Source organism: Paramisgurnus dabryanus, chromosome 3 (assembly GCF_030506205.2).
Source record: "Paramisgurnus dabryanus chromosome 3, PD_genome_1.1, whole genome shotgun sequence".
Lineage (NCBI taxonomy): Eukaryota > Metazoa > Chordata > Actinopteri > Cypriniformes > Cobitidae > Paramisgurnus > Paramisgurnus dabryanus.
The window spans coordinates 38,042,380-38,065,872 of NC_133339.1; the positions used below are offsets into that span (position 1 = coordinate 38,042,380).

The 23,493-nt window shown below is 38.4% G+C and overlaps 1 protein-coding gene and 1 long non-coding RNA gene across 2 annotated transcripts; both read right to left on the reverse strand.

The window, feature by feature from the left end:
• Positions 1-579: 579 nt before the first annotated feature.
• LOC135775489 (histo-blood group ABO system transferase 2-like) lies at positions 580-14,534 on the reverse strand. Its single transcript, XM_073814120.1, has 5 exons — positions 14,519-14,534; positions 9,771-10,047; positions 8,438-8,470; positions 8,228-8,362; positions 580-1,439 (listed from the first exon to the last, which is right to left on the reverse strand). Exons 1-5 carry the CDS (start codon positions 14,532-14,534, stop codon positions 749-751), a joined length of 1,152 nt encoding a protein of 383 aa, XP_073670221.1. The 3' UTR covers positions 580-748.
• Positions 14,535-15,421: 887 nt separating this feature from the next.
• On the reverse strand, positions 15,422-18,807 carry LOC135771808 (uncharacterized). Its single transcript, XR_010543069.1, has 3 exons — positions 18,715-18,807; positions 15,896-15,931; positions 15,422-15,467 (listed from the first exon to the last, which is right to left on the reverse strand). It is a non-coding gene; the product is annotated as an uncharacterized lncRNA (long non-coding RNA).
• Between the last annotated feature and the right edge of the window lie 4,686 nt (positions 18,808-23,493).

Consider the following 23,493-nt stretch of genomic DNA (forward strand, 5'->3'; position numbering starts at 1 on the left):
ATGGTTTCCATTAAAATACCAATAGGAACCATTAGCTTTTACCATTAAAACCACTACATTGTAGTGTGTTTTGGGCCATATTCCATTAGAACCAATAAATATTCCATTAGAACCAATACATAGAACCAAAAGAACCAATACATACCATTAGAGACCAACAAAAACCAATACACTATAGTGTGTTTTGGGCCATATTCCATTAGAACCAATACAATTCCCAATAAAACCAATAAAACAATTCGAATTTTCTGTAATGGTTTTATTGTTTTTTCAGCAGGGTGGAAAACCGTCCCTTCATGTTTTATATATATTTCTTTAAATTTGACCTGCAGGTCTGGAGGAGTGCAGCATAAAATGATGCAACATGACCACATGTTTAGTTTTTAGCTTAGCTCAAACTATCTTTTGCTGGAGTGTGGAGTTTCTTGCCATACCAGGCACATTTCAAGGATTTTGGATTATAACTATATACACCGCTGGACTTCTATACATTACACAGTTGGACTTTAAGAGTGTTTTAGGTTGTGTTATTAATGTATTCTATGCTTTTAAAAGTGTGAGATTGTAAATATACTTATATAATTTCTTTAACTTGTTGGTCTCATCCTTTTAACACGGTTTTAATCTCTCACAGTAAAAATCTGATCCATTTTAGCTTTGTAACTCAACTGTTTAGGCTGATTGTTACAACCTTTTGCCACTTCTAGGGCCTGTCAGTGCAGGTGAATATTGCAATTGGTAACTATCGCTATAAGTTTTGGCGAACCTCAGCAACATCTTTCGCAACACTACAGAAGCGAATTGTTTTTATGGTGTCCGAAGGGGCATTAATATCTCGCCACAGATACTCAGGTGAGAGTGCCTTAGTGGGTTTATTGTATAGAAAATATTTGTTTAAGTGAGACTCATCGTGCCATATTGCCTCAATGGAATTAGCAGCATCAATATTCTGCTGCTCACTGCAGGTTTTGGTGAGCTTATGCACTTCCTGCACTGAGCCACCAAACGTACCACCAGCATAATAAAAATCACCTTCTTCAACCGGAATAAATGCTTGCGATTCTGGTCTACGTTCATAGGTAAATTGATCCCGTCGAAAGTCATATAGCCAAGGATGAATCAATCCTACAAGACTGCCTAAAGCCTCCACACTCCAGCGGGCATAAAACTTTGTATCCACATCAAGGCAGAAAATGTAGTCAGCCTCATTTGCCAGTTCACCCTCAGTTAGTTTTGCAATCATTCCCATTCTGCCCATAGTAATGTCCTGCCACCTATCCATTTTTGGGACTGTTCGCACTTTCAGCTGACGTTCTTCACCGAGCTTTACATCAGGAATTGCTTCTGGTTGATCTGTAAACAAGTAGTAATGTACTCGAAATCCAACAAAATAATGCTGCTCAGCTGATTCCAGAAAATCTTTGAGAAAACGTATATATCTGAAAAAGAAAGAGTTAGATTTTATAGTAGATGTGTCTGTTTATCAGTTTCTGAAAACAAAAAAGACAATTCTCTTTTTTTTACAGGAATTGTGTCAATAGCTTATACTATGGGGGAAACCTACATTCACCAGAATGCTGAGGGTTTATTAAATAACACCAGGGCAGTTGAACTGACCAATGATAATCATGCATGATAAAAGCATGGAGATTGTGATACTATGTAATACACTGCTTTAACAGCATAGCTTCAGAATCTTTCAACTGAACCATGCAGTTTGTATGAATATGAATTGAGTGGCAACACGCCCGTGTTAAAGGACAAGTTCGGTATTTTACACTTAAAGCCCTGTTTTCAGATTGTTTATAATGAAATAGAAGGGTTTTGACTGAAATCTGGACATATGATGCTGGCCCGAGAATTTTCAGGTGTTTGATGTATCAGCCACCACCTCTACAATGGCTCTATAGGTGCACTGGAACAATCCTTCCTAAAATGCATTAAACTTTCGTTTACAAAGACGTGAAACTCACTGAGTGGTCAGGGGTGTTCACTTATATGCTTATACCAAAATCGCTGAAAAAGATGCTTTCCAACAGGTTTTATCGTAGTTTTTGTCCAACTCCATTGACTTGTATTAGATGTGCTGTGAGGTACGGTATTACGCCGGGAACTTTGTTTGTATTCTTGCAGTTGGCAAAGGCGGATTATTGCCAACAACTGGTTTGGAGTGTCTATTATTCAAGCTCTCAACAGAAGAATATACGGGTGTGAGGCGTTTGGAAAAATAGGTCCACAAGTTTACAACGAATGGTAAACACCTGTTGGAAAGCATCTTTTGCAGCAATTTTTGTGTGAGCATATAAGTGAACACCCCTGACCACTCGGTGAGTTTCACGTCTTTGTAAACGAAAGTTTAATGCATTTTAGGAAGGATTGTTCCAGTGCACCTATGCACCCATTGTAGAGGTGGGGGCTGAAACAACAGAAACAAAAAAAAATCTCAGGCCAGCATCATATGTCCAAATTGCAGTCAAAACCGTTCTATTTCATCATAAACAATCTGAAAACAGGGCTTTAAGTGTAAATACCGAACTTGTCCTTTAAGCATAACAAACAGTAAATAGAAAATGCCATTATGTGCATCACTCTGGCTGGCAACTCGTAAAGAGCATAGAACAATAGTATAAAATTGTGAATGTGTTAATGCGAGCGCTGACAAATAAGTGCCACAAGTTGCTACTAGCATAACAATAAGATGAAGGCTGAAGCTAACTCCTTCCCCTCAGCAAACTATACAACTTTGGTGGAACGCTACAATAAGGGGATAAAAAGGTGAACAACAGTAAGCTGTTGCTTCCCATCATAACTGATCTTAGCTTAAAGAAGGATCTGTTCAGCTAGGAAAGAAACATTAAAGTTATAAAATCTGCTTAATGTGTTCTGAGAAGATCAACCAAATGTCACCAGAATCATCTCACATTTTTAAGCATAAAGTGAAAGGAGCACATGCACCACCAGTAAGTGTGTTTATAACGTGCCGCATTAAAATGCCCAGTATTAGCAGTCCCCACAAATCAACCATACATGCAGACTACAAAAATAACAAGACTCTCGCCCCAATTGCATATAGACAGCACTCCTGAGACAGGTGGGCTTGCAAAAGGACTGTGCTTCCAAATATAGAATTTTGAGTCTGGCAGAGCATGAGTGTTCACACACAGACCTAAGTGGTCAATATGGTTTAATGGAGTGTGCTTGTGTTGTTAATTGTATTCTCCAAGTGAGGCATAACCAACCAGTTGTTCAAAATATTATGTATGCATACATTGCTCCCTCGTAGAGTGGAAAAAGCTGCATCTATGCACTTTGTGAACGTGCTTTGGGCAAAAGCCAACATACAGCCACAAACTAGTAAGCAATGTCCTCAACAATTTCAGTAAAGCACCTGTGATGTTTTTACTGCTAATACATGCTAATATATTCATATTTGCTTGCTGAATCTGTCGCCTCACGACAGATATTATAGGGTAAAAAGTGTACACTATCTGACAGTCTTTAAGCCGATTTCAGTTTCCAAACCAACATCTGGTCCTTCGAGCTGGCTTGGCACTTCCCTGGAATAAGATGTCAGCCTGTTCTAAACCAGGAAACCCTGCGATTCACCCAAATTGCATAGCCTCAGCCGCATAACCTAAAGCAGCACATAGTTCTCCTGTTTTCTTTCCCCCCTAAGCCTGGCTGGCATAGATGAGATTTGACCAGCAGCCATATCACCCTGTAGCCCAAGACAGCTTGCCCACTGAAGCTAAGTAGGGTTGAGCCTGGCCAGTACTTGGATGGGAGACCTCTTTGGAAAACCAGGTTGCTGCTCATAGAGGTGTTAGTGAGACCAGCAGGGGGTGCTCACCCTGTGGCCTGTGTGTGCCCTAACACCCCAGTATAGTGATGGGGACACTATACTGTCAAAAAGCAGAGGTCCAGACTCTCTGTGGTCAAAAAATCCCAGGATGTTATTTGAAAAAGAATAGGGGTGTGCCCTGCCATTCTGGCCCATTAGTCTACTAATCATCCCCATATATACTAATTGGCTATATCACTCTGTCTCCTCTCCACTAATAACCTGGTGTCTGGTGCAATATGGCTGCTGTTGCATCATCCAGGTGAATGCTGCACATTGGTGGTGGTTGAGAAGAATCCTCCTTTCATATGTAAAGCTCTTTGAGTGCTGCAGTAACGGGCTATATAAATGTAATGAATTATTATTATTGTTGTGACTCACCCACACAATACTCATCAATACACTTCTCAACGACGCAACTCCAACCAAAATCTAATGCTCATGTAGAGTTACTTGCCCTTGGTGAAAAAGATGGATAACAGATGGATAATTGTGACCTCTCGGGTTACAAGCCTGACTTTGTAACCACTACATCTACAACTGCCCCAGTGTACCTGAACAAACTAATCAACAGTTATAAAGTCTTAAAGTGCCAATATTATGAAAAACTCACTTTTTCTGGGTTTTGGGGTGTTATTTTGTGTCTCTGATGCTCCCACATGCATACAAACTTGGAAAAAAATCCATCCATGCTGTTTTGAGTGAGATACACGTTTCTGAATGTCCTCTGCCTTGAGTCTCAGATCGCGCGAGTTCAAACTCAGCTCCGTTGTGACGTAACAAAACGTTTCTTCACATTCAGTTTGAATTTTCCCGCCCACCACCCCACTCGCAGGTCTCCACCCACCAGGTAGCTAGAGAGCACTCAGAGCAGAGCACAGCAGTCACTTCGCTGAGACACTCTGTGCTGTTATCATGTCTCACTGAAATAACAGCGCTATTTGGATATTATGGATTATACTCCCGCCTACTTTTAAAAACAAAGTTTTAACGCGTGTTTAATGGAACCCGGAGTAATCTTATATACAGTGTGTTACGACGCAAATTGTCATCAGATTGTAGGCGATAAGACCTTCATGCGAAATCTGATGTAAACAACAGACTATGTAGCTTCCACGGATTATACGCATTTGTGGACAAAAATGGTCATTGGATGTATTTTTTATTTGTATTGTATTTTATTGGACTTTCATGGATCATTCACACATTTGAAACAGACTGGATTCGATTCGCGATCTTTGTATCAACATAAAAGGTAAGAAGTCACAGTATATTTTGCATGTTGTCATCTTCTGTCACAAAATACTACATTTATGATGCTAGAGCTAAAAGTTTTTTGCCAAACTAACCGAGACCGGGCCTTACGCCCCGGCTTTTCTGACGAGGCTAACCCCCGAGCCTCTAATAACTGTACGGTCCGGACCTCCCGCTAGCTTCTAGCAATTAGCACGCGGTCCACAAGCAGTATACATCCCCCTCCGGGTCTTAATTTCTGTAATTTGCAAAAATAACGCGTTTGAAAATGTTTATAATGGGAATATGTTAGTATTGTCCAGGGAAAACGAGTGTATTGTTGAGACTGCTCATCACAATTTACTCTGGAATCATTGTGTGTCATGATGAGTTTGACACACCGAGACCGGGCCTTACCGCCCCGGCTTTTCTGACGAGGCTAACCCCCGAGCCATTTATAAGTTTTTACGGTCCAGAGCTCCCGCTAGCTTCTAGCAATTAGCACGCGGTCCACAAGCAGTATACATCCCCCGCCGGGTCTTAATTTCTGTAATTTGCGTAAAAAAAAATGCGTTTGAAAATGTTTTATAATGGGAATATGTTAGCATTGTCCAGGGAAAACGAGTTTATTGTTGTGACTGCTAACGTAACATCACAATTTTCACTTTGGAATCATTGTGTGTCATGAGTTTCTCCTCCTGTAGTGTACTTATTAGTGATACTTTTCTGCATGATTTGTCTGTTGGCAACATAAACCGTTAATAATAATAATATATAAAATAATAACACAGTATGGTCTGTACTGCTCACGATACCACTGAGCACGCGCACGGGCACATGACGTTAGTAGTGGGGCGTGAACAAAGGAGCAGCAGCTCATAAATATGTAATGACTAGCTCAAAACGGCACAATCTGAAATGCCCTGAAACAGAGGCTCCTAGAGATGGGTAACAATCTTTTCCTACATGCTATTTCGAGCAAACAACTTTTGAAACATGCTTTATGGAACTCATACACCTATATAACTTGTGGAAAAGCAGTCATAATATGGGCACTTTAAACTTGTCAGGGTGCTGCTGCATCTTGTCAATCAAACACTGGACATGTTTGCAATCCTAAAGGGCTTGTTATAGTTGTGCAAACACACGAGCGACCGCTGGTGGGCAGTATCCACGCGTGTAAGCACAGTAGCAGCGTGACCGTCAGAGAAGAAGAAGCTTGGCAAGTTAACCCACAAACGAAGAAGAAACAGCAACTTGTTGTGTATAATTTGAGAAGACCAGCAATGATGGAAGTAAATAAATAGCGAATTTTGATGCAGTTTGAGTTAAATCACTCCTCATCTTGGCTCATCTTTGTTTTCACCGTCACAAACGGAAACACCTATGACGCAGTTTTTTTACCTGACGGGAGGGGTTCTGGTGGACCAATCACAGCGCTCGCGGTCCGCGTAGATCTGACGCGCTGTTAAAATTTTTGCGAGGTGCGCGTCAGGCTACGCAGAGCTACGCACAGGCTGCGGATAGCCTACGCACGACGCACAACTATAAATCGCCCTTTAATGATAGCGCTGGGCATAGTATGCTCCTAACAGAGTGTCACACAGAAGCTTGCTCTACAAGATACAAAACTTAGCTCTGAAAACAATCAGACATGATGTGCAGGGTCACAATCACCCTGCAGTTTTAGTCTACATTTCTCCATACTCCAATCCAAGTATATTTATAAGTTATCTTTTATCTTGAGCTTTCACTGAAGCAATATAAATATCTGGTTGGTTTACCACTGCGTTGATTTAAAAGAGTGAAGCCTGTCATCCTTGTTGGTGTATTATCTCACCAACTTAAAGGCACACAAGGCAAGTCTGAGTATTATTTCTCTACTAGCTCCCCCTAGTGTCTGGGAGTAAATGCGTTCTATATCTAAGACTATACGAGACTGAAGGACACCGGGTCGGATACAGCGAACTTGCAAGTGGGGTATTCTTCCTACAGACGGTAGGGGCGGGCGAGAGAGTCTTCATTCGTCATGTAATGAGTCATTTAACCATATACCGACTTACGAAGATGATTTATTAACATAAAAATGCTGCCTTGTGTCCCTTTAACCAGTGAGACTGTCTGAAACTAGTATGAACACTTCAGCGACCTACCACCCTAGTGGAACACAGTCTCAAGCCAATCCAATGTTTACAAATGTACAACTCCCCTTGCACTGCTGAGGTACTCAAGCATGTTGTAAGACTGCAGCAAGTGGATGTTCTGCCCTTTAAGAATGTAAAGGAGTTCAGTGGCCTTAGTCTAAATGAGTCGCTCCTCGCTTAACCCACCTTGGGTTTGTCACTCCTTGGGGTCTTGCCCAAGTTCTGTGAGCATGCAGTTGCCATCAATGCTGACATTAAGGGCATGTTTCTCAGGTCCACCTTTTTCCAGCAGATAGACCTTTTCTTCATTTCATTTGGTGTGATTCAAAGAAAGATGGTGCCCCTGGGGTCTTTGAGTGATACATTCTTCTTTTTGGGGCAACATGTAGCCCCTGTTATGCTTCTTTTGCCTTACAATGGCACATGAAAGAACACAGCCAATCCAAAGATAATGTAAGGTTAGTAGTAGAACAATGTTTCTATGTTGGCAACTTCTAACAGAGCTTGTCAATAAATAGAGGAGGCTAAGCAATTGATTGACAAGCTGAGGGGGCTGTTAGCAGAAAAGGGGGCTTTGAATTGAGACACTGGGCCAGCAAAATCTTCCATGTGAAGCCAGATCGTATGGTCTTGAACACATATCAAAAGGCATTTATTACATGAAAAGGCAGTGATCCAGGAGTCCACCTTGGGATTTAGCTGGAACTGCCCTACAGATGTCTCTAGCAATAAGACTTCAGCATTCAGTATTTTCCCAATATGTCAAAACAACCAGGTTGGAGTTTAAGTGAATTGACATTAAAATATTACTGAAAGTCTTTTAAAAAATACAAAGAAATCTTTACAATGTTTTTTTCTCACAATTATTTCAGATTGTTTTCCAGTACAGCACAGAATGATGCATCAATGACAAATAACAAGCTTAATCATTTTTACCAGTATAAAAATACTAGCAACAAAGGAAAGATTAAATAAATATAGTACAATATTAGTAATATGTGTAACTCACTTTCCCAAAGCAAAAACAGTGGTGGCTATGGTGATGTTCTTTTGTTTGTAGATAGAATCAATTACTGTAGGATCAAATGTTCCCTCCCAAACAATTGGCGCCAACCATGGTGTCACATAAACGACATCTGCTCGACTGTTTTAAACACAGAAACAGCACTGTTTAACCTGACACTAAACTGAATGTGTATTGCTTCTATTTATCACTTACCCATTCAGGAGACTGGGCTGGTTGTACAACAACCTGTACAAAGATTAAACAGAATAGATTTCACTTTTTGGTTCATAGACTTAGATGCTAATATATTTATCACAAAACACACTAATCATACTAATAAAAAAATGTTGTGTACATGTGTGTAGTTGTACATACCCAGGTAATGAATGCAATCCCAAGTCTTTATGCTGCTCCTCTTTCCTGATGATAAAATAATCTTTATTATATGTATTTTGATTATGTGGCATCTAGGTATGTTTTGCTGTTTCTTTATAAGCAGTGGCGGCTGGTGACTTTTCTTCCGAGGGGTGTAAATTCAAAATATATGTTTGGAATGTCATGTGTGTGGCTTGTAATGTCAAAATATGTGTTTGGTGCTTCATGGGAACATCTTGGTTACATATGTTACCTCTATTCCCGGCGGGAGGGAACAAGACTTTGTTGATGATGTGACACTAGGGGTTCGACCTTGGGAGACCAATCACTCTGATACTATTTGAAAAAAGACAATGAACTTTGCAAATCAAATTTGCATACCGTGACTCCCTTTCATCCGGTTATATAAGGAGGCAGGTATGCTCATTCATTCAGATTTAGTGCTGAGGAGCAGAAATAGGATCAGCCTTTCAGCGGTCAGTCAGTGACGCCGCAGGAGGGACACAATGTCTCGTTCCCTCCCTCAGGGAACTGAGTTAACATATGTAACCAAGACATTCCCCTTCTGTCACTTACTCAACGTTGTGTTGATGATGTGACACTAGGGGTCCCTATGAAAAATGCCACAGAAACTGACTGTGTTAGAAACCTTTGGCCAGGTGAGCCTTTGCTTTGAGACAGCCTTCTCCTTCTGCTGACCTCCAAGCAAACAAAGAGCTGATCAGAAGATCTGAAGCTCAATTGATAGGGCCTGGAGGTTCTCTTCCTGGCCTTGAAAGGAAGTGGTAGTAATCTTGGGCTCATAGTGCCAGGGTCTCAGGATAACTAAGAGAAGGCCGACCTGAACTCAAGGCATCCATTGGCGGCCGAGAAAAGTGCAGGTCTCCAACCCCATTTTTAGAAGTGAGCGTGATCAGGAGGGCCGTCTTTTGACGGCTCTAAGCAAAGGCTCAAAGGGAGGCAAAGAAAGGTCAAGAAGTCCAGAAAGGATAACAGAAAGGTCCCAATAGGGAACAAGGCTAGACCTGAGGAGGTTAATCCTCCTAGCACTTCTGAGGAACCTGACAACCAGGTCATGCTTCCCTATCAATTCCCATCCAATAGTATGTGCTGTGCTGCAATAGCTGTCACATAAACCTAAAGGGTCAAGGGGGACAAATGTTTGTCCAACTTTTCCTGAAGAAAGGTAAGCACCAATGACACTGGACATCTCTGCAGGTCCTCTTCATGGGAGGAGCACCAGTCCATGAAAAGACGCCATTTGAGTCCATAGAGCCGCAGAGTAGAGGGGGATCTAGCCTCAGTGATGGTATGTACAACAGCCAGCGAAAGGTCAGTTAGGTCTTCCGTGTCCCGTTCAGGGGCCTGACATGAAAGTTCCAGAGGTCTGGCCGAGGATGCCAAATTGTGCCTTGCCCCTAAGAAAGAAGGTCCTTCCTCAGGGGAATCTACCAGGGAGGAGAGGATGTGAGGAGTACTAATTCCCAGAACCAAGACCGGTTGGGCCAATAAGGCGCAAGTAGTAGAACTTGCTCCTCGTCCTCTCTGACCTTGGACAGAATGGGGGAATAAGGCTCACTGGGGGAAAAGCATACTTAAACGGAGTACCAAAGCAGGCACTGAGAATTCTCCTAAGATGTAAACAGGTCGACCTGTGCCTCTCTGAAATTAACCCAGATCAGCTGGACACCGGTTGATATACGCTACTGCCACTGTGCTTTCAGAACAAACTAGTACATGCTTGTCCTGTATCAGAGGATGAACCCTCCTCAGGGTAAGCAAAACTGCCAACAGCTCGAGGAAATTGACATGCCAATGCAGACGGACTCCCGTCCAGGAACCCGCAGCTGCATGCCTGTTACACATAGCGCCCCACCTACGCTCTCGAGGCATCTGTCATGATGACGATGCATCTGAAAACCCGTCCTAAGGGCACATTGCCCTGCAGGAAATGAGTGTCTATCCACAGGTTTGTGACACACTGGAGAGATGGAAATCTGATCTGTGCCAAGGCGCCATGCCCACCAAGGGACTCAGTCACAGCTGAAATTGTCTCATATGTATCAACTTGAGCAGTGTAACTTTCGATGCTGATGCCTAAGGCCCCTGGAGCCTCCGAAAGAGCTTCAGCGGGGCCGCCAGTCTGCCCCTGAGAACATTGATGGAGTTAAGAACAGACTGAGAACGCTGATCTGTAAGACATGCTGCCTTGTAGACTCAGACTGAGTCAAGTTCCATGCCCAGGAAATAAATGTTCTGCACCAGGGAGAGCTTACTCTTTTCCCAGTTGACCTGAAGCCCCAATCGATGAGTGTATCAGAATGATTGGTCTTCCAAGGTCGAAACCCTAGTGTTACATCATCGACACAACATCGAGTGAGTGACAGGAGGGGAATCTAATATGCGTCTCTTACTCTGATTACACATGAGATTAAGTGAGTATCTGGCAAACATGAGCGTCTCTTTTATCAAAAACCCTTTCAAAGCATCTGCAGCAGGCAAGTTTTTTTATATGACGAGCCACACACGACAGGCTAAATACAGTTTGACAAGCTTTACATTAGCCCTGGCTCGCACAGGCTCGGGCCTGTGCGAGCCAGGGTTTCAAACGGGCCTCACGGAGCCAATAGCCTCAGACCTCCAGCTGTGTAGCCAAAATCACGACGCGTTTGCATTGTCAAGCCAATAGCGCTGCAGCGCTTCAGAAAACCCCGCCCTTAATACGCCCTGGATGTAACGTCACACAACTCCGCCTGTTTTACCGTGAGGAAGTCACTTCAATCTGACAGGAGACGGGAGTGAGATCGCATCATCATACAACAAACATAAAGAACATAACTGAGGCGGCTGTTTGCACGGTGAAAGCCAAGATGAGAAGATAGAGATGTTTGCTCCATCCGCGGTGTTACTCTTCAAATTTATGTTGGCTGCACACGAGCGATCTCACGACGAGACATTATCAGATCAATAAGCAATAGTTAACTTTATGAAGTAGGATAATTACAAATAAAGCTATCATCTACCTAATGTGGCATTATACTATATACACAATATTTTAAAGAATATAACGAGTCCTACTTTTACATTTATGTAAAATAATCTTATTTTAAAATACAGGTATGAACGTGTGTTTAAATATGTAATGTTAAGTTTGTAATTATAGTTCTATGGCGATGTAAACATACTAACACATTATAAGAGGTGTGATATCTTTAATCATGAAAACTTTAATAGTTGAGCATCACATGAAACACAAGGTAACTGTCTAATAGCTATTTCAATAATGTGTCAATCAATAAATACTTTTGTCTATAAAGAACTGCATCGAATAGCTGATTAGGACTGAAAATCACTTTATTTGCATCTCAAAAATAAAAACGTTTGAGAAATCATTAAAAAATTTACTCGTTAAGAATCAACTCTGAATATACACAAGTATTTAAAAAGCTATGTTACAGTGGTTAAGTTAATGAAGGTTAGATTTACCATTTTGTTGCATCTTACCTTTCTGTGTTTAAGATGTGATCCTTATTAAGCAATCATTTTCAATAAACTGATAAGCAGCCGTAGTAATAATAGCGCGGTACTTTATTTACATATGAAGTTTATATCAGTGCACAAACAGGTGTATTTAAAGACATCTCCTCCGGACGGATTTTAACATCCATGGCTCCTGTCGTCTCATCATCATCATCTTCGTTTCATCTCCTGCTCTTTCATCTGTTGCTGTGTCATCTCTCATATACTAAATAAAAACTACTGGATGACAAACTGAAAGCTTTACGTTGGCATTTTTCTGTAAAACGGACACAAAAGAAAGCAGCACATGTGATGTTTTGTATAAAGGGTTTGTAAATACACATACAGTATACCGACATACAGAGCCGGCCCTAGACCTTTGGGGGCCCTAAGCAAAATTTAGTCGGGGCCCTTTTGACCATTTTAAGTAAGGCCTAAAGAAAAGCAATGACTACCTTATGACTATACTGCACATATTATATCTAATATGTTATTTTTTTTAAGTATTTCGTTCTTATGTGGCAACATGTAGCCTACAGAATGACAATAAAAGACCTTGGGGTGGTCCTGGACAGGGAATATCTTAAGACAGGACTCTGCCTTAGTTTAATTAGAAAACATAACAAATTTTAACAAAAATGCCTTACTAAAAAACATTATTTGTGTGGATTTTGAGGCAAAACAAAGGGAACTGGTGTATTTTAAGATATGTCAGTGCAAGCTTTTTTCAGTTTGGACAGCTCTTAGCCTACTTTTATTTTAGTCTAGGACTAGTTTAATTCCTTTCAGGGAAACTGCCCCCTTGAGTTCTTGATTTGAGTTCCATGTTTGATGTCTAACAGGAAAAATATGATACCACTGACTGAACTGAATGGCAGTGCAGTGCAACAAACACACACTGATGAACTTGCTGAATAAAAAGACTGATAAAGTGATTTTCACTGACCATCAAAGAAACATTTTTAATTGACACCAGAGTTTAAGAGGCACAAACAACAGCCTATATATAATTCAAATGAAATAGATTAAATAGAATAACATTTAAATAAAATATAATATAAAATAATAAATACAACACTTAAATGTTTAAATTTTTCAAATAAACTTAATTAACAATACTATCTAAAACCCAACAAACAAGGTTAATAGTACCTAACATTCGCCTCACTATATATTATCCCTTACGTAAATAGCATAACAAAAGTTAATAGGCTTGTTTGAGATGAGCTAAATCTGACACAAACATAGGTTTGTGGATAATAACAATTCACTTGCAAATAATATTAATAACTGAAGATTAACAATTAACATTGCATTCATAACATTAATCTAACAAAGCTGGCTACTGTATGTCATATGCATTGCTATAGTTTAAATATTAAAGACTGAACAGTGACATTATACACTTTTGCAAAGGCTAGCAGGTGGTTTAAAATCAGTGCGCTGTCTGGACATGTACCACGCATATGCGCATGAGTTTGTTTACTCTTACACATAAAACACTTTAAATTCAGACGTTTAACAATATAATTACACTAATGACATAAATATGTAGAAATGACTATGGCATACGTGAAATATAAGCGTAACAGAATTAATTTACCACGTTAAACCGTTTAAATATTAATTATTAAGCTTAATAAACCAATTCACGTTATGATGGCAAATATAAGAAAGAGAAGTCAAACAGAACACAGGTTTGGTCATTACCGAAGTCAAATAAGATCCACTTACTTCGCATTTACGCACAAACACACATAACATTAAAGAAATTGTCCTTAAAGCAACAGCAAAAGTTCGCGTCTGTATCAGGGATCCGGCCCAACTCAACTTTGCGTTCTGTGGGCGGGATGCTCGCCTGCACATAGTCACGGGCACTGATTGGCTGCTGCGCTGGATGCTGTGTGTCAATCAATCTCGGCAAGAAAGAGATCTTATTAGCGAACTTTCATAATAACTATAATAACAAGTAACAGCCTTTTTAACATTGCCATAATAATAAATAATGAATATTTATATTTATTTTATGTTACTTTTGATGAATGATTTCATTTTTTTCAACTCAGTCACTAGCTGAGTGACTTAAGGGGGCCCTCTGCTGGCCACGAGGCCCTTTGCAATTGCAAGTGTCGTTTAGTGGCTGGGCCGGCTCTGCCGACATATAAAGTTTGCTACATTCATATAAGAGTCAAATTAATCTCCAAAATGCCAGAAAGCATGGCTATGACTAATATAATAAAACCATGGTTACTTTTTCTAAAGGCTGACTAAAAAATTCAACAGAGATGACAATATAACACAAAAAACACAATAAATACCCATGTAAGACACTTATGCAATCGTTTTTTTGTATTGTATTTTAAGTGTTTTGTATGCAAACGTTATGTAGCATTAACTCACCGACTGTAGATACCATCGTGCCTCGAGTGATCGCTTCTTTAATACATGGATGATGAAATGATGATCCAACACACATCTTTAATTTCTCAGCACTGTTGCACTTTAAACACTTTGTTCTGTGCCCGAAACTTTATAAACTTCTCCCGAACCGGTAGCGGTGTGCGCCGGATCCTTAGCATGGCGAGTTCGGCGTTGTAACACGTCTTTGTTTTTTACAAATGCAGATCATTTTCTTCAGTCCGAAGTACAAACATAGCAGGCATCTTCCGTTAAACAGTAAATTACTGGTGATCCCGATTATTTTTAAAGTTTTAAATCTGCAGACAAATGGATGCGCATCTTGCCAGAGACTCAGATAAACTTTGACCTTTACCACTCCCCTAGCCCCAAGAAGCCTGCTCTGGCCCAAGGAATTCGGCGGGCCAGAAAAGCCGGGCCTTAAGCCCCAATGAAGCATCAGTGAAGCACGATCATGCCCCGGAAGTGACAATGCAAACGCCACAGGCCTCGGCAGGCACTGGCACGCCCGCTTGAAGCCCGATAGTGCAAACACGGCTATTGTGTGCTTACGAAAAAGAAGTCACCGGACGCCACTGTATATGAGCATGTGAATACTGACAACAATACATGTAAGAAGAAACAACTTATATTCTGGTTACTTCACAAGTACTTGTCCATGGGAGAAGGCATGCATTTCTATTGTAAAATTACAGTTAAAAATCGTGTACTGTTGTAAGCACATTGATTAGATTGCATATGTGTCTGCCTACAGTGTAGGATCAGAGAAATATTTGAGATGCTATGTGTAAATCTTTTACAATGGACTAAGACTGAATCTATGTGTGTGCATGAGGTTGTTTTAATGCACAAGTGTACAGTATGTATGCATTACATGAGCACTCACTTGATGTCTGTAGAATCTGTTTGTAGAGTTTTGCACCTGAAATCACTTCAATTAAATACATTTAATTTAATTCAGGAATGGACTTCCCAACATACACACACTTTTTCCTCTTCACCTAGGGTAACCATACGTGCCATTCTTCCCGGACGCATCCTGGCCAGGATTTCGGTGCGTCTTCCGGAAGTCGTATTTGTTGACTGCATACGCCATTCAGTTAAAACATAAGACATGCAATCGTAGTTTCATTCTTACCTTAAAATGTAACGGTTGCTTCTCTGTAATAATAATAATAATAATAATCCTCTATGACGTATGCGGTCGACAAATACGACTTTCGGAAGACGAACCCGAAATCCTGGCCAGGACCCGTCCGGGAAGAATGGCAGGTATGGTCACCCTCTCTTCACCAGAGTTACAATCTGTAGCCATATTTTGTAGTATTTATATATGTGTGTACATAGTTAAAAACTTACCTAAGCCAGTTGGAGGTGTAGCCCAAATAAAAGAGCCTGTGACAGAAGATGGAACACTCTAATAAAAGTTTTTTTTATATACATGTATACTGTAACTACGGGTTAAGTACTGTATAAATCGTATAGATTACAAAAAATGATGTACATTTAGATATTAAATATAGGTGCAACTAACACAATCTGACACACTGGAATTATTAAGTATTGTAAGAGACAACGCACAGAAAAGCACTGCAAATATTGCTCTTGTATAGCTCAGTGTTAGAGCATTATGTTAACAGCTCAATGGTCATGGGTTTAAACCCAGGGAACACATGTTGATAAAATGAACCTTGTAATGCACTCATGGCCGTAGCCATCTATGAGGCCGGTAATTTTTCATATTAAAAAAATAAAATTTTAAGTTCTCTGAATGACTAATTGGTAATTTAAAACGCCTCACATTTGCATCCGCGTACATAAAGTTTGAATAGTTTAATGTAAAGCGTAAAATTTTTGCGGAAAATGATGGAGTTTGACTCAAGCAGCTGTGACACGTTGGCCGCAGGTGCAGCATTCACAATGTTGCCAGATCCATTGTGGAAAAATCCTCTTTAAATGTTGTGTTTAATGTTTTAGAAATTGATGTGACACATTGTGAAATATATAAAGTGAGTATGTGAATACTGTTAGTGATGTCTACAATTTATTTTTGAAAGACAAGGTCTGAACTTATTTTTTCTTTATGGCCTATTTTGTTTGTTTTCGTACTATTATCTGGTAACACAAAAACATTAATCAAATGGCACATCATTCAGCATGGTCAGGTTATTGCTGACATTATACTTCATTCGATAAGACACACGCAATAATCGTTGTTCATATGAAAAAAAAAAACGCTCTAAATACTCAACCAAATACTTCTTCCATTGCAGTGCATTGATACCCACCTGTTGGCCACAGTACCTAAAAATGGTTTTTAATCCAGAAAGCGTTCATTTATAAATTACACACTATTTGCGGTAGTATTTCTGGCAGACATAAGTATCTGTCAATAACCTTTAACTAAGTTAGTATTATGGGGAGAAGAAGGGTTAAGGGCATAGTTTACCCAAAATTGAAAATGTTAAGCTCACTGTCCAAAACAGGAATTCAGAGACTGACAGCCTAAATCCCCATTTGCGTTTTTCTATAGAAAAAATTCAATGAAAAAGGCATGCTGGTAATTACAAAACCAACATACTCATCCAGTCTGCCGCAGATACAAAAGACAGTGTTTCTATAAACACATTTTTGTCAAGTGGGAGGAGGTTGCTTTGTCTGAATGTATGGCATGTTTGCTTCATGAAATGTATGTTCATATTTAACACACCCTCATCATTTCGAAAGTTCCATCATCCATTGTTCAGATATTTGCTTTACTGGAACATGTTTTGACTTTTGAACTTTGGAAAATCTGGTTTTTCTTTACTGTTTCATAGTAAGATAGGGGGAGGGCAAAAACTCACTTGTTTGTCTGTGCGATCATTCAAACTGTCGAGAACACCTCACTATAACACCATAACACACTGCACACAGCAAAACCTCCATAGTTAAATTAACAATGCGTAACGTATAATCCACACCTGCACTGTAAAAAATGCAGCATTTTTGTCAAACCAACATATATTTTTTTTACTTGGATTTAACGAATTAAGTTAAACAATTTCAACTTGTTTTTATAAGTTATGTCAACTTATCACAGGTCAAAACTTATCACTATCACAACACCTATGATCAGGATTTTTTTTTTTTTTTTTTTTTACAAAAATCAGCACCAACAGGCAAACAATATCATTTTGGCTTAAAAAAAAAACAAGGTTCAAGTGCCCAGCTAAAGGTAAAACTATTTTTTTCCAGTGATTCTGTTTATTAACTGAATCTACAGAGATGGGAATAAAAACACGGAAATAAAATACAAATATAAAATACTCTGTGGAAAAATGATGAAAATACAAATATAAAATACTGTGTGGAAAATGTATTTGAATACAAAATACAGTATTTTGAAAATACACAAAATACATATAAAATGTAACGTGACAAAAAAGTCACTGATCCAATTCTGAGATATAGAGGCTTCAGCTCACATGCATGAATGTTGGGATTTGAGGTGAGAAATATGCCTAATAAATAGGTTGACCTACAAAATGATTTTATGTATTTTAAAAATGCAAAAATACTCATCTTACTTTAATGTATTTAAATATATATAAATACTATTACATTCAAAATACAAATTTAAATACAAAAGAGTATTAAAATAGGCTACATCAATAATATAAAATATATATCTGAAATACTGCCCATCCCTGCTAATCAACACGCTTATCTTGGGTGTGGATAACTGTTTGTTGATTGATCCCTCAGGGCTTTGCAGTGTACTTAAAAACACAATTTTTTTGTATTTTTTAAAGCATTATAAAAATTACAATTTGATCAATAAATCACTGCTATTTAATCACATATATCAATATTTGTTAGAAAATAAAAGTAATTTAAAGACAATGTTTTGTTGGCAGATGAAATCATTGAACAGACAGAAAGTAGCTTCAGGAGTCTGCTTTAGAGTCAGTTTATGCTTTTACTACAAAAAAATTGTTGTTTGATTCATGTGGTGGATGAAGTGACTATTGAAAATTTGCTGGGCTGACTTTTGACAATCAAATTAAAATCACATTTGTAAATTGCATCCCATCCCAGCCTCAATGCCAATACAGTATCTATAGATATAACATTTAACATCTAAACATTGCACGTATAAATCAGCTACAGTATATGATCAAAAAGATTTTACATACCCAGTCAGCAATACGCCAACAATCAAAAAATGAAAGAAATTAGGTCGCATGGTAGTTGGATCTTGTTTCTGTTTTCACTTGATGTCTGAGCTGGAGGATGATAGAGTGTGAAAATATCGATAAGGAAAGTGCTAAGAGAAATTTAAAAGTCAAATGGAGTCTAAAAGCTTTACTTACTTTGCATTTACACACATGCATTATCCCTGAAACCATAGTGACTGCAAATTACCTATGGTTTTGTTACAGTAACCACAGTAAAATCATGGTTTTACAAATGGATAGATGTCAGCACACAGTAGAAAAAAATTATTTGTGATTTCATTAGAATTGAAAGAATTTATCAACAGAAGAAATAACCAAAGATCATTATGTTTTTTCCAATAATATTTGGTTATTTACTTTTAGGTATTTAAAATTCCCAACAATGGGATTTTAAAAATATATATCTTTAATGTTTACATGTACGGTATTTAAAATTGAAAAGCCCATATTTAAACAGATGACACAAGCAAGACAAACATTATCCAATCTGTTTGATTCTCGTCGCTTTCTAAATGTCATTAATGTTATATCAAAACCTGATTGCTGTCATTTAAATGTTCAGCTTTAACATTTAATATTAACAATTTTCTCTACGCACCTGAGTTCAGCTTCGTGATGTTCAGTCCCTGTGTCTTGCTGGCTCAAACCAAATTTCAATTTGTTATCAAAAGTATGGTTAGGGGAGTAGTTTTCAGTTAACAGAACCAAACCAATGTGATTTGACAGGCTTTACAGGTAACACTGTTCTTTGTCAAGTCAGAATTTGTATGGAAACCTATAGGATTAGTCCACGAGCTTGTGTAAATACAAAGGTAACAATGTGTTCAACCCATTGTGTTCAACATGATGAGACCAAGATCAGTATATTATCTTTGAAATAACCATGCTAAAATATTAAGAAAACAATATTTACTATATTGACATAGTTTTCAATAAATTATTCATTATATGCAAATTGCAAAAATTAGGTTGCTAGCAATATTCTCTTCATTTACAGTTTTACTACCATTTATTTCACAGCTCCCCTATTTTTAGTTAGTTTTAGATATAGTGCAATGTTGGGTTTTGTCACATGGTCAAGGGAGGTTTTTTTAGTTTGCTAATTGATCTGCTATGTCATGTTTTTGACAGATTTATGACAAGTTATGTTGTCTTGTTGATGTCAAATTATCATGACAAGTTATGTTGTCTTGTTGATGTCAAATTATCATGACAAGTTATGATTTACTGGTTTATGTCAAGCTGTTATAACAAAGAGATATCAAACAATGTCATCTTTGCAATAAAAATAATTTAGAACAATATGTTTTAGAATTGTATTTATAAAATTCTTTTCATATGTGCAGGTGGTTGCACTGCCTGCTATTTTATGGGTTTGAAATACCAAAACGTAAAATAATATTCATTATAAAAATAAATATAAAAACAGCAACAAGTTGCGAGGAAATTTAATGTTTTCCTTGTTGAGGTTGAACACAACCTATATCCTGTTGGAAAAACCAGTTACACCAGCTGAAGATAAAGATCGATAACATACTGGTATAAATTATAAGTTCCAGAAAAATCATTTACTTACCTGAGCCAAAAATAATGTCAAAGCCAAAAAGCATGTCAAAGATAAGATCATTTTTGTACTGTTTAAGTTCCTTTTTCTCTGAGCAAAAATAATAGATATATTTTTACTATGATTTACACAATATCCATTTGTCAGTAAAAAGTTTTTGGAAGGAAGTGAAATTCATTGCAAAAAAATGTAATATCACATATTATTTTATATGTTGTAATATGTACAGGTCAGAATAAATGTATAATTTCATTTGGACATAAATAAACACATTATACTAAATGTGTGTGTGTGTGTGCGCGCGTGCGTGCGTGTGTGTGTGTGCAGGGGCGGACTTACCCATTAGGCAAAGGTCAGCAATTGCCTTGGGCCCCCGTTACCAAGGGGCCCCAAAATGCAGGGGTGTTCTTGGTGAGCTGCCACTTTTTGCCCCTGGTTATCATCAAGATTCCCAGAAGAATTTTGTTTTATTAGGAATTCTATTTAAACATCTTTTGTGTTTTTCAGTATATTCCCATAAAAGGTTTGAACGTTATTATTACATCTGCACGATTGCGCCCCCCATTATAGTTTAGAGTGGATCATTCCATGCAATACCGCATATACGCGCGAAGCTCAAATCAACAAGTTTAAGCGAGCAGAGCTGCAGGCAGCAGCGAGTGAGTATGATACATTAAAGGCGCTCTAAGCGAATTGACGCGTTTTAGACCATAAAACATTTTTTGTTACATACCGGAAACATCTCCTCACTATCTGCTTGCTGCCTTCCGCTGATCAAAATGTAAAAAAACCGCGATCTCTGTAGACAGCCCAGGCTTCACAAACGGCAATATCAACATAGTGCCCAAACCTGCACCACGAAACAAAACAAAGTATTCCAGCCAATAAACGACAAAAAGGATTTGGGGGTGGGGGTTGGGCGCGTTCATGAAAGCACGGAAGGGAGGGGGAGGAGTTAGCTACGCTCCGTCTGTTTGAAAACAATTCAAACTTCAACAACAACTAACGTCTCACAGATTCGCTTAGAGAGCCTTTAAAAGAGCGAAGCTGCAAGGAAATAAACTAACAGTAAAACGTAGCTACACTAATGTAGCAGAAAAGATGATTCACACAAAAAAGTCTCCGCTTTTCTCCACACAAACACCACCACGGTCTGTGCTGCTCTCAGCAACCACTTTTCAGTCAGACAGAGCTCTCTCTCAGCCATGGACACTGATAGTGTGCCAGTGAGTATGCTCCGCAAATAATACAGGTTCTACAGTTTATATAATATTAGCGAGTAATCTCAGGTACAGTAGCCTTAAGGTAAGATTTAGTCCGCCGAAATGTCTGCCCAGCACCACTAAAGATTGTAATTCATTCCCCAATATGCACACGAATTTGTGATCGCTTTAGTCTCATTTAAATCTCATATGAAAACGGTACCATGCATCGGCTTTGCCCTCTATTTCACTAGCGAACGTCAAAGTACAAGATGTGTACATTAACTCAGGGACGTGCACAGACATTTTGAGGGGCAGGGGCTCAAGTGAAATAAAGGGCACTTCTCATAATTATGTATATTTTTTTCTTTTTTTTTTTAACAAAAAGTATATATATTAACGCAATTCTGACTTCCTTTTTTAAAAAAAATATTAAAAACGTTAATTAATTTTATCTTCCTCAAACTCACACAATTGTTTAATTTTCAAAAGATGTCTACTAAATAATCAGTTCACACAGACACCATGGTCTCCTTAGTAGTCTAGGTTTATAGAGCAGCAAAGGAAGCCATTACACAATGTGCATGTTTTGAAAACATTAAATTACAAATTAATTACAAATTTGTTAAAATGCTAAAAACAAAGTTGTGACTGCTGAGTTAGCGCTGCATGCCAATAAATGCTTAGCGTTTAGCTGATTAGTTGTTAGTTGTTACTCAAAATGTATTTTTGTCTGATAAGGGCTCAAAATATAAGGTCTGTTTACTAATTTGAGCTTCTGGCATGAGCCTCAGAGCAGAGCTCAACATTATTATTTATGACCCTTTCAAATAGGGCAAAAATAGACCATTTCATTAAAATGACAAATTCTAGGGTTGTAAATGGACATGTAAAAACGTTTCTGGATAATTTTTGCACTTAATAAAGCAACTTCCCTTTTATGTAATTGTCAAAGAACAATTTAACATATTATGACAACACATCCTATGGCACCTTTAATCTTAGGTTTCATATTTATTAGGGTTACACATGTCAGAAACAACAAATATGGATTAGGCCTATTTTATTTGTATTTTATATTTTACTTTTTTGTGATGTCAGTGAAAATTCAGACTGGGCAAGTAAAATACTGAACCATCAGATTTCTTCCCAATCTACTCCAGCACTCCAGTATAACACATTATACTTATTTAACAGCCATTACAAAAAACGCAAACAAAAAAGCTTACTACTGCAGTTAGCAATTATTTTATTGTTTGTGCTTTATTATTTTATGAGCAGTCTGTTTAAACTACACTACACTGTTACAAGTTTGCAACTCTTCAGGTTAATATGGGATTGCCATGCAAAACAATGTCCCTGAATCGTTATGTGTAACAACGTGTCCCATATTTTATGCATAAACTGTTAATATAAGAATGTTTTCATCCTCAAACACTTACCGATAGCCTGCCTGCATAATCATGCACATGATCGCGTCTCGTTCAGGCTGAGCTTTGGCGCTTGAAGCGCGAATGATGCAGCACGAGTGTAGACAAACCAATCATAAAGCAAAGTAAGTTAGAGAGGCGGGACTAAGGAAAGGTAAAGCCAATCATATTAGCGATGTGAATTTTGGAGGCGGGACTCATCTGTTAACCGGTTGTGTGCCACAAATAGCGCTATTTTTAGAGTTTAAATCTCATTTAAATTATTCCTGAATGAATTCATGTTAAATTAAAATAAGCAACAAGTAAAAAACACAAGAAACAGACAGACATCACTTGTTATAATTTTTTTTTTAAAAGCAGCCCAGAAAAAAGGGGCACTTTCTCTCCAGGAATAAAAGGGCAGGTGCTCAAGCCCCCTTTGATGTCTATGTGTGCATGTGCCTGCATTAACTGATAGATGACATCTGTATAGTTCATTAATATAAAATCTATTTACAAAATGTAATGCAGAAGCAATACATGACACTTTACCATCCACTGT

Bases quoted from the DNA above. Each gene is read 5' to 3' on its own strand.
- LOC135775489 (XM_073814120.1), bottom strand. The intron at 8,363-8,437 runs GTAAGTGATAAA...TGTTTAAAACAG, and splicing joins CAGCCCAGTCTCCTGAATGG to TCGAGCAGATGTCGTTTATG. The intron at 1,440-8,227 runs GTGAGTTACACA...TTTCTTTTTCAG, and splicing joins ACTGTTTTTGCTTTGGGAAA to ATATATACGTTTTCTCAAAG.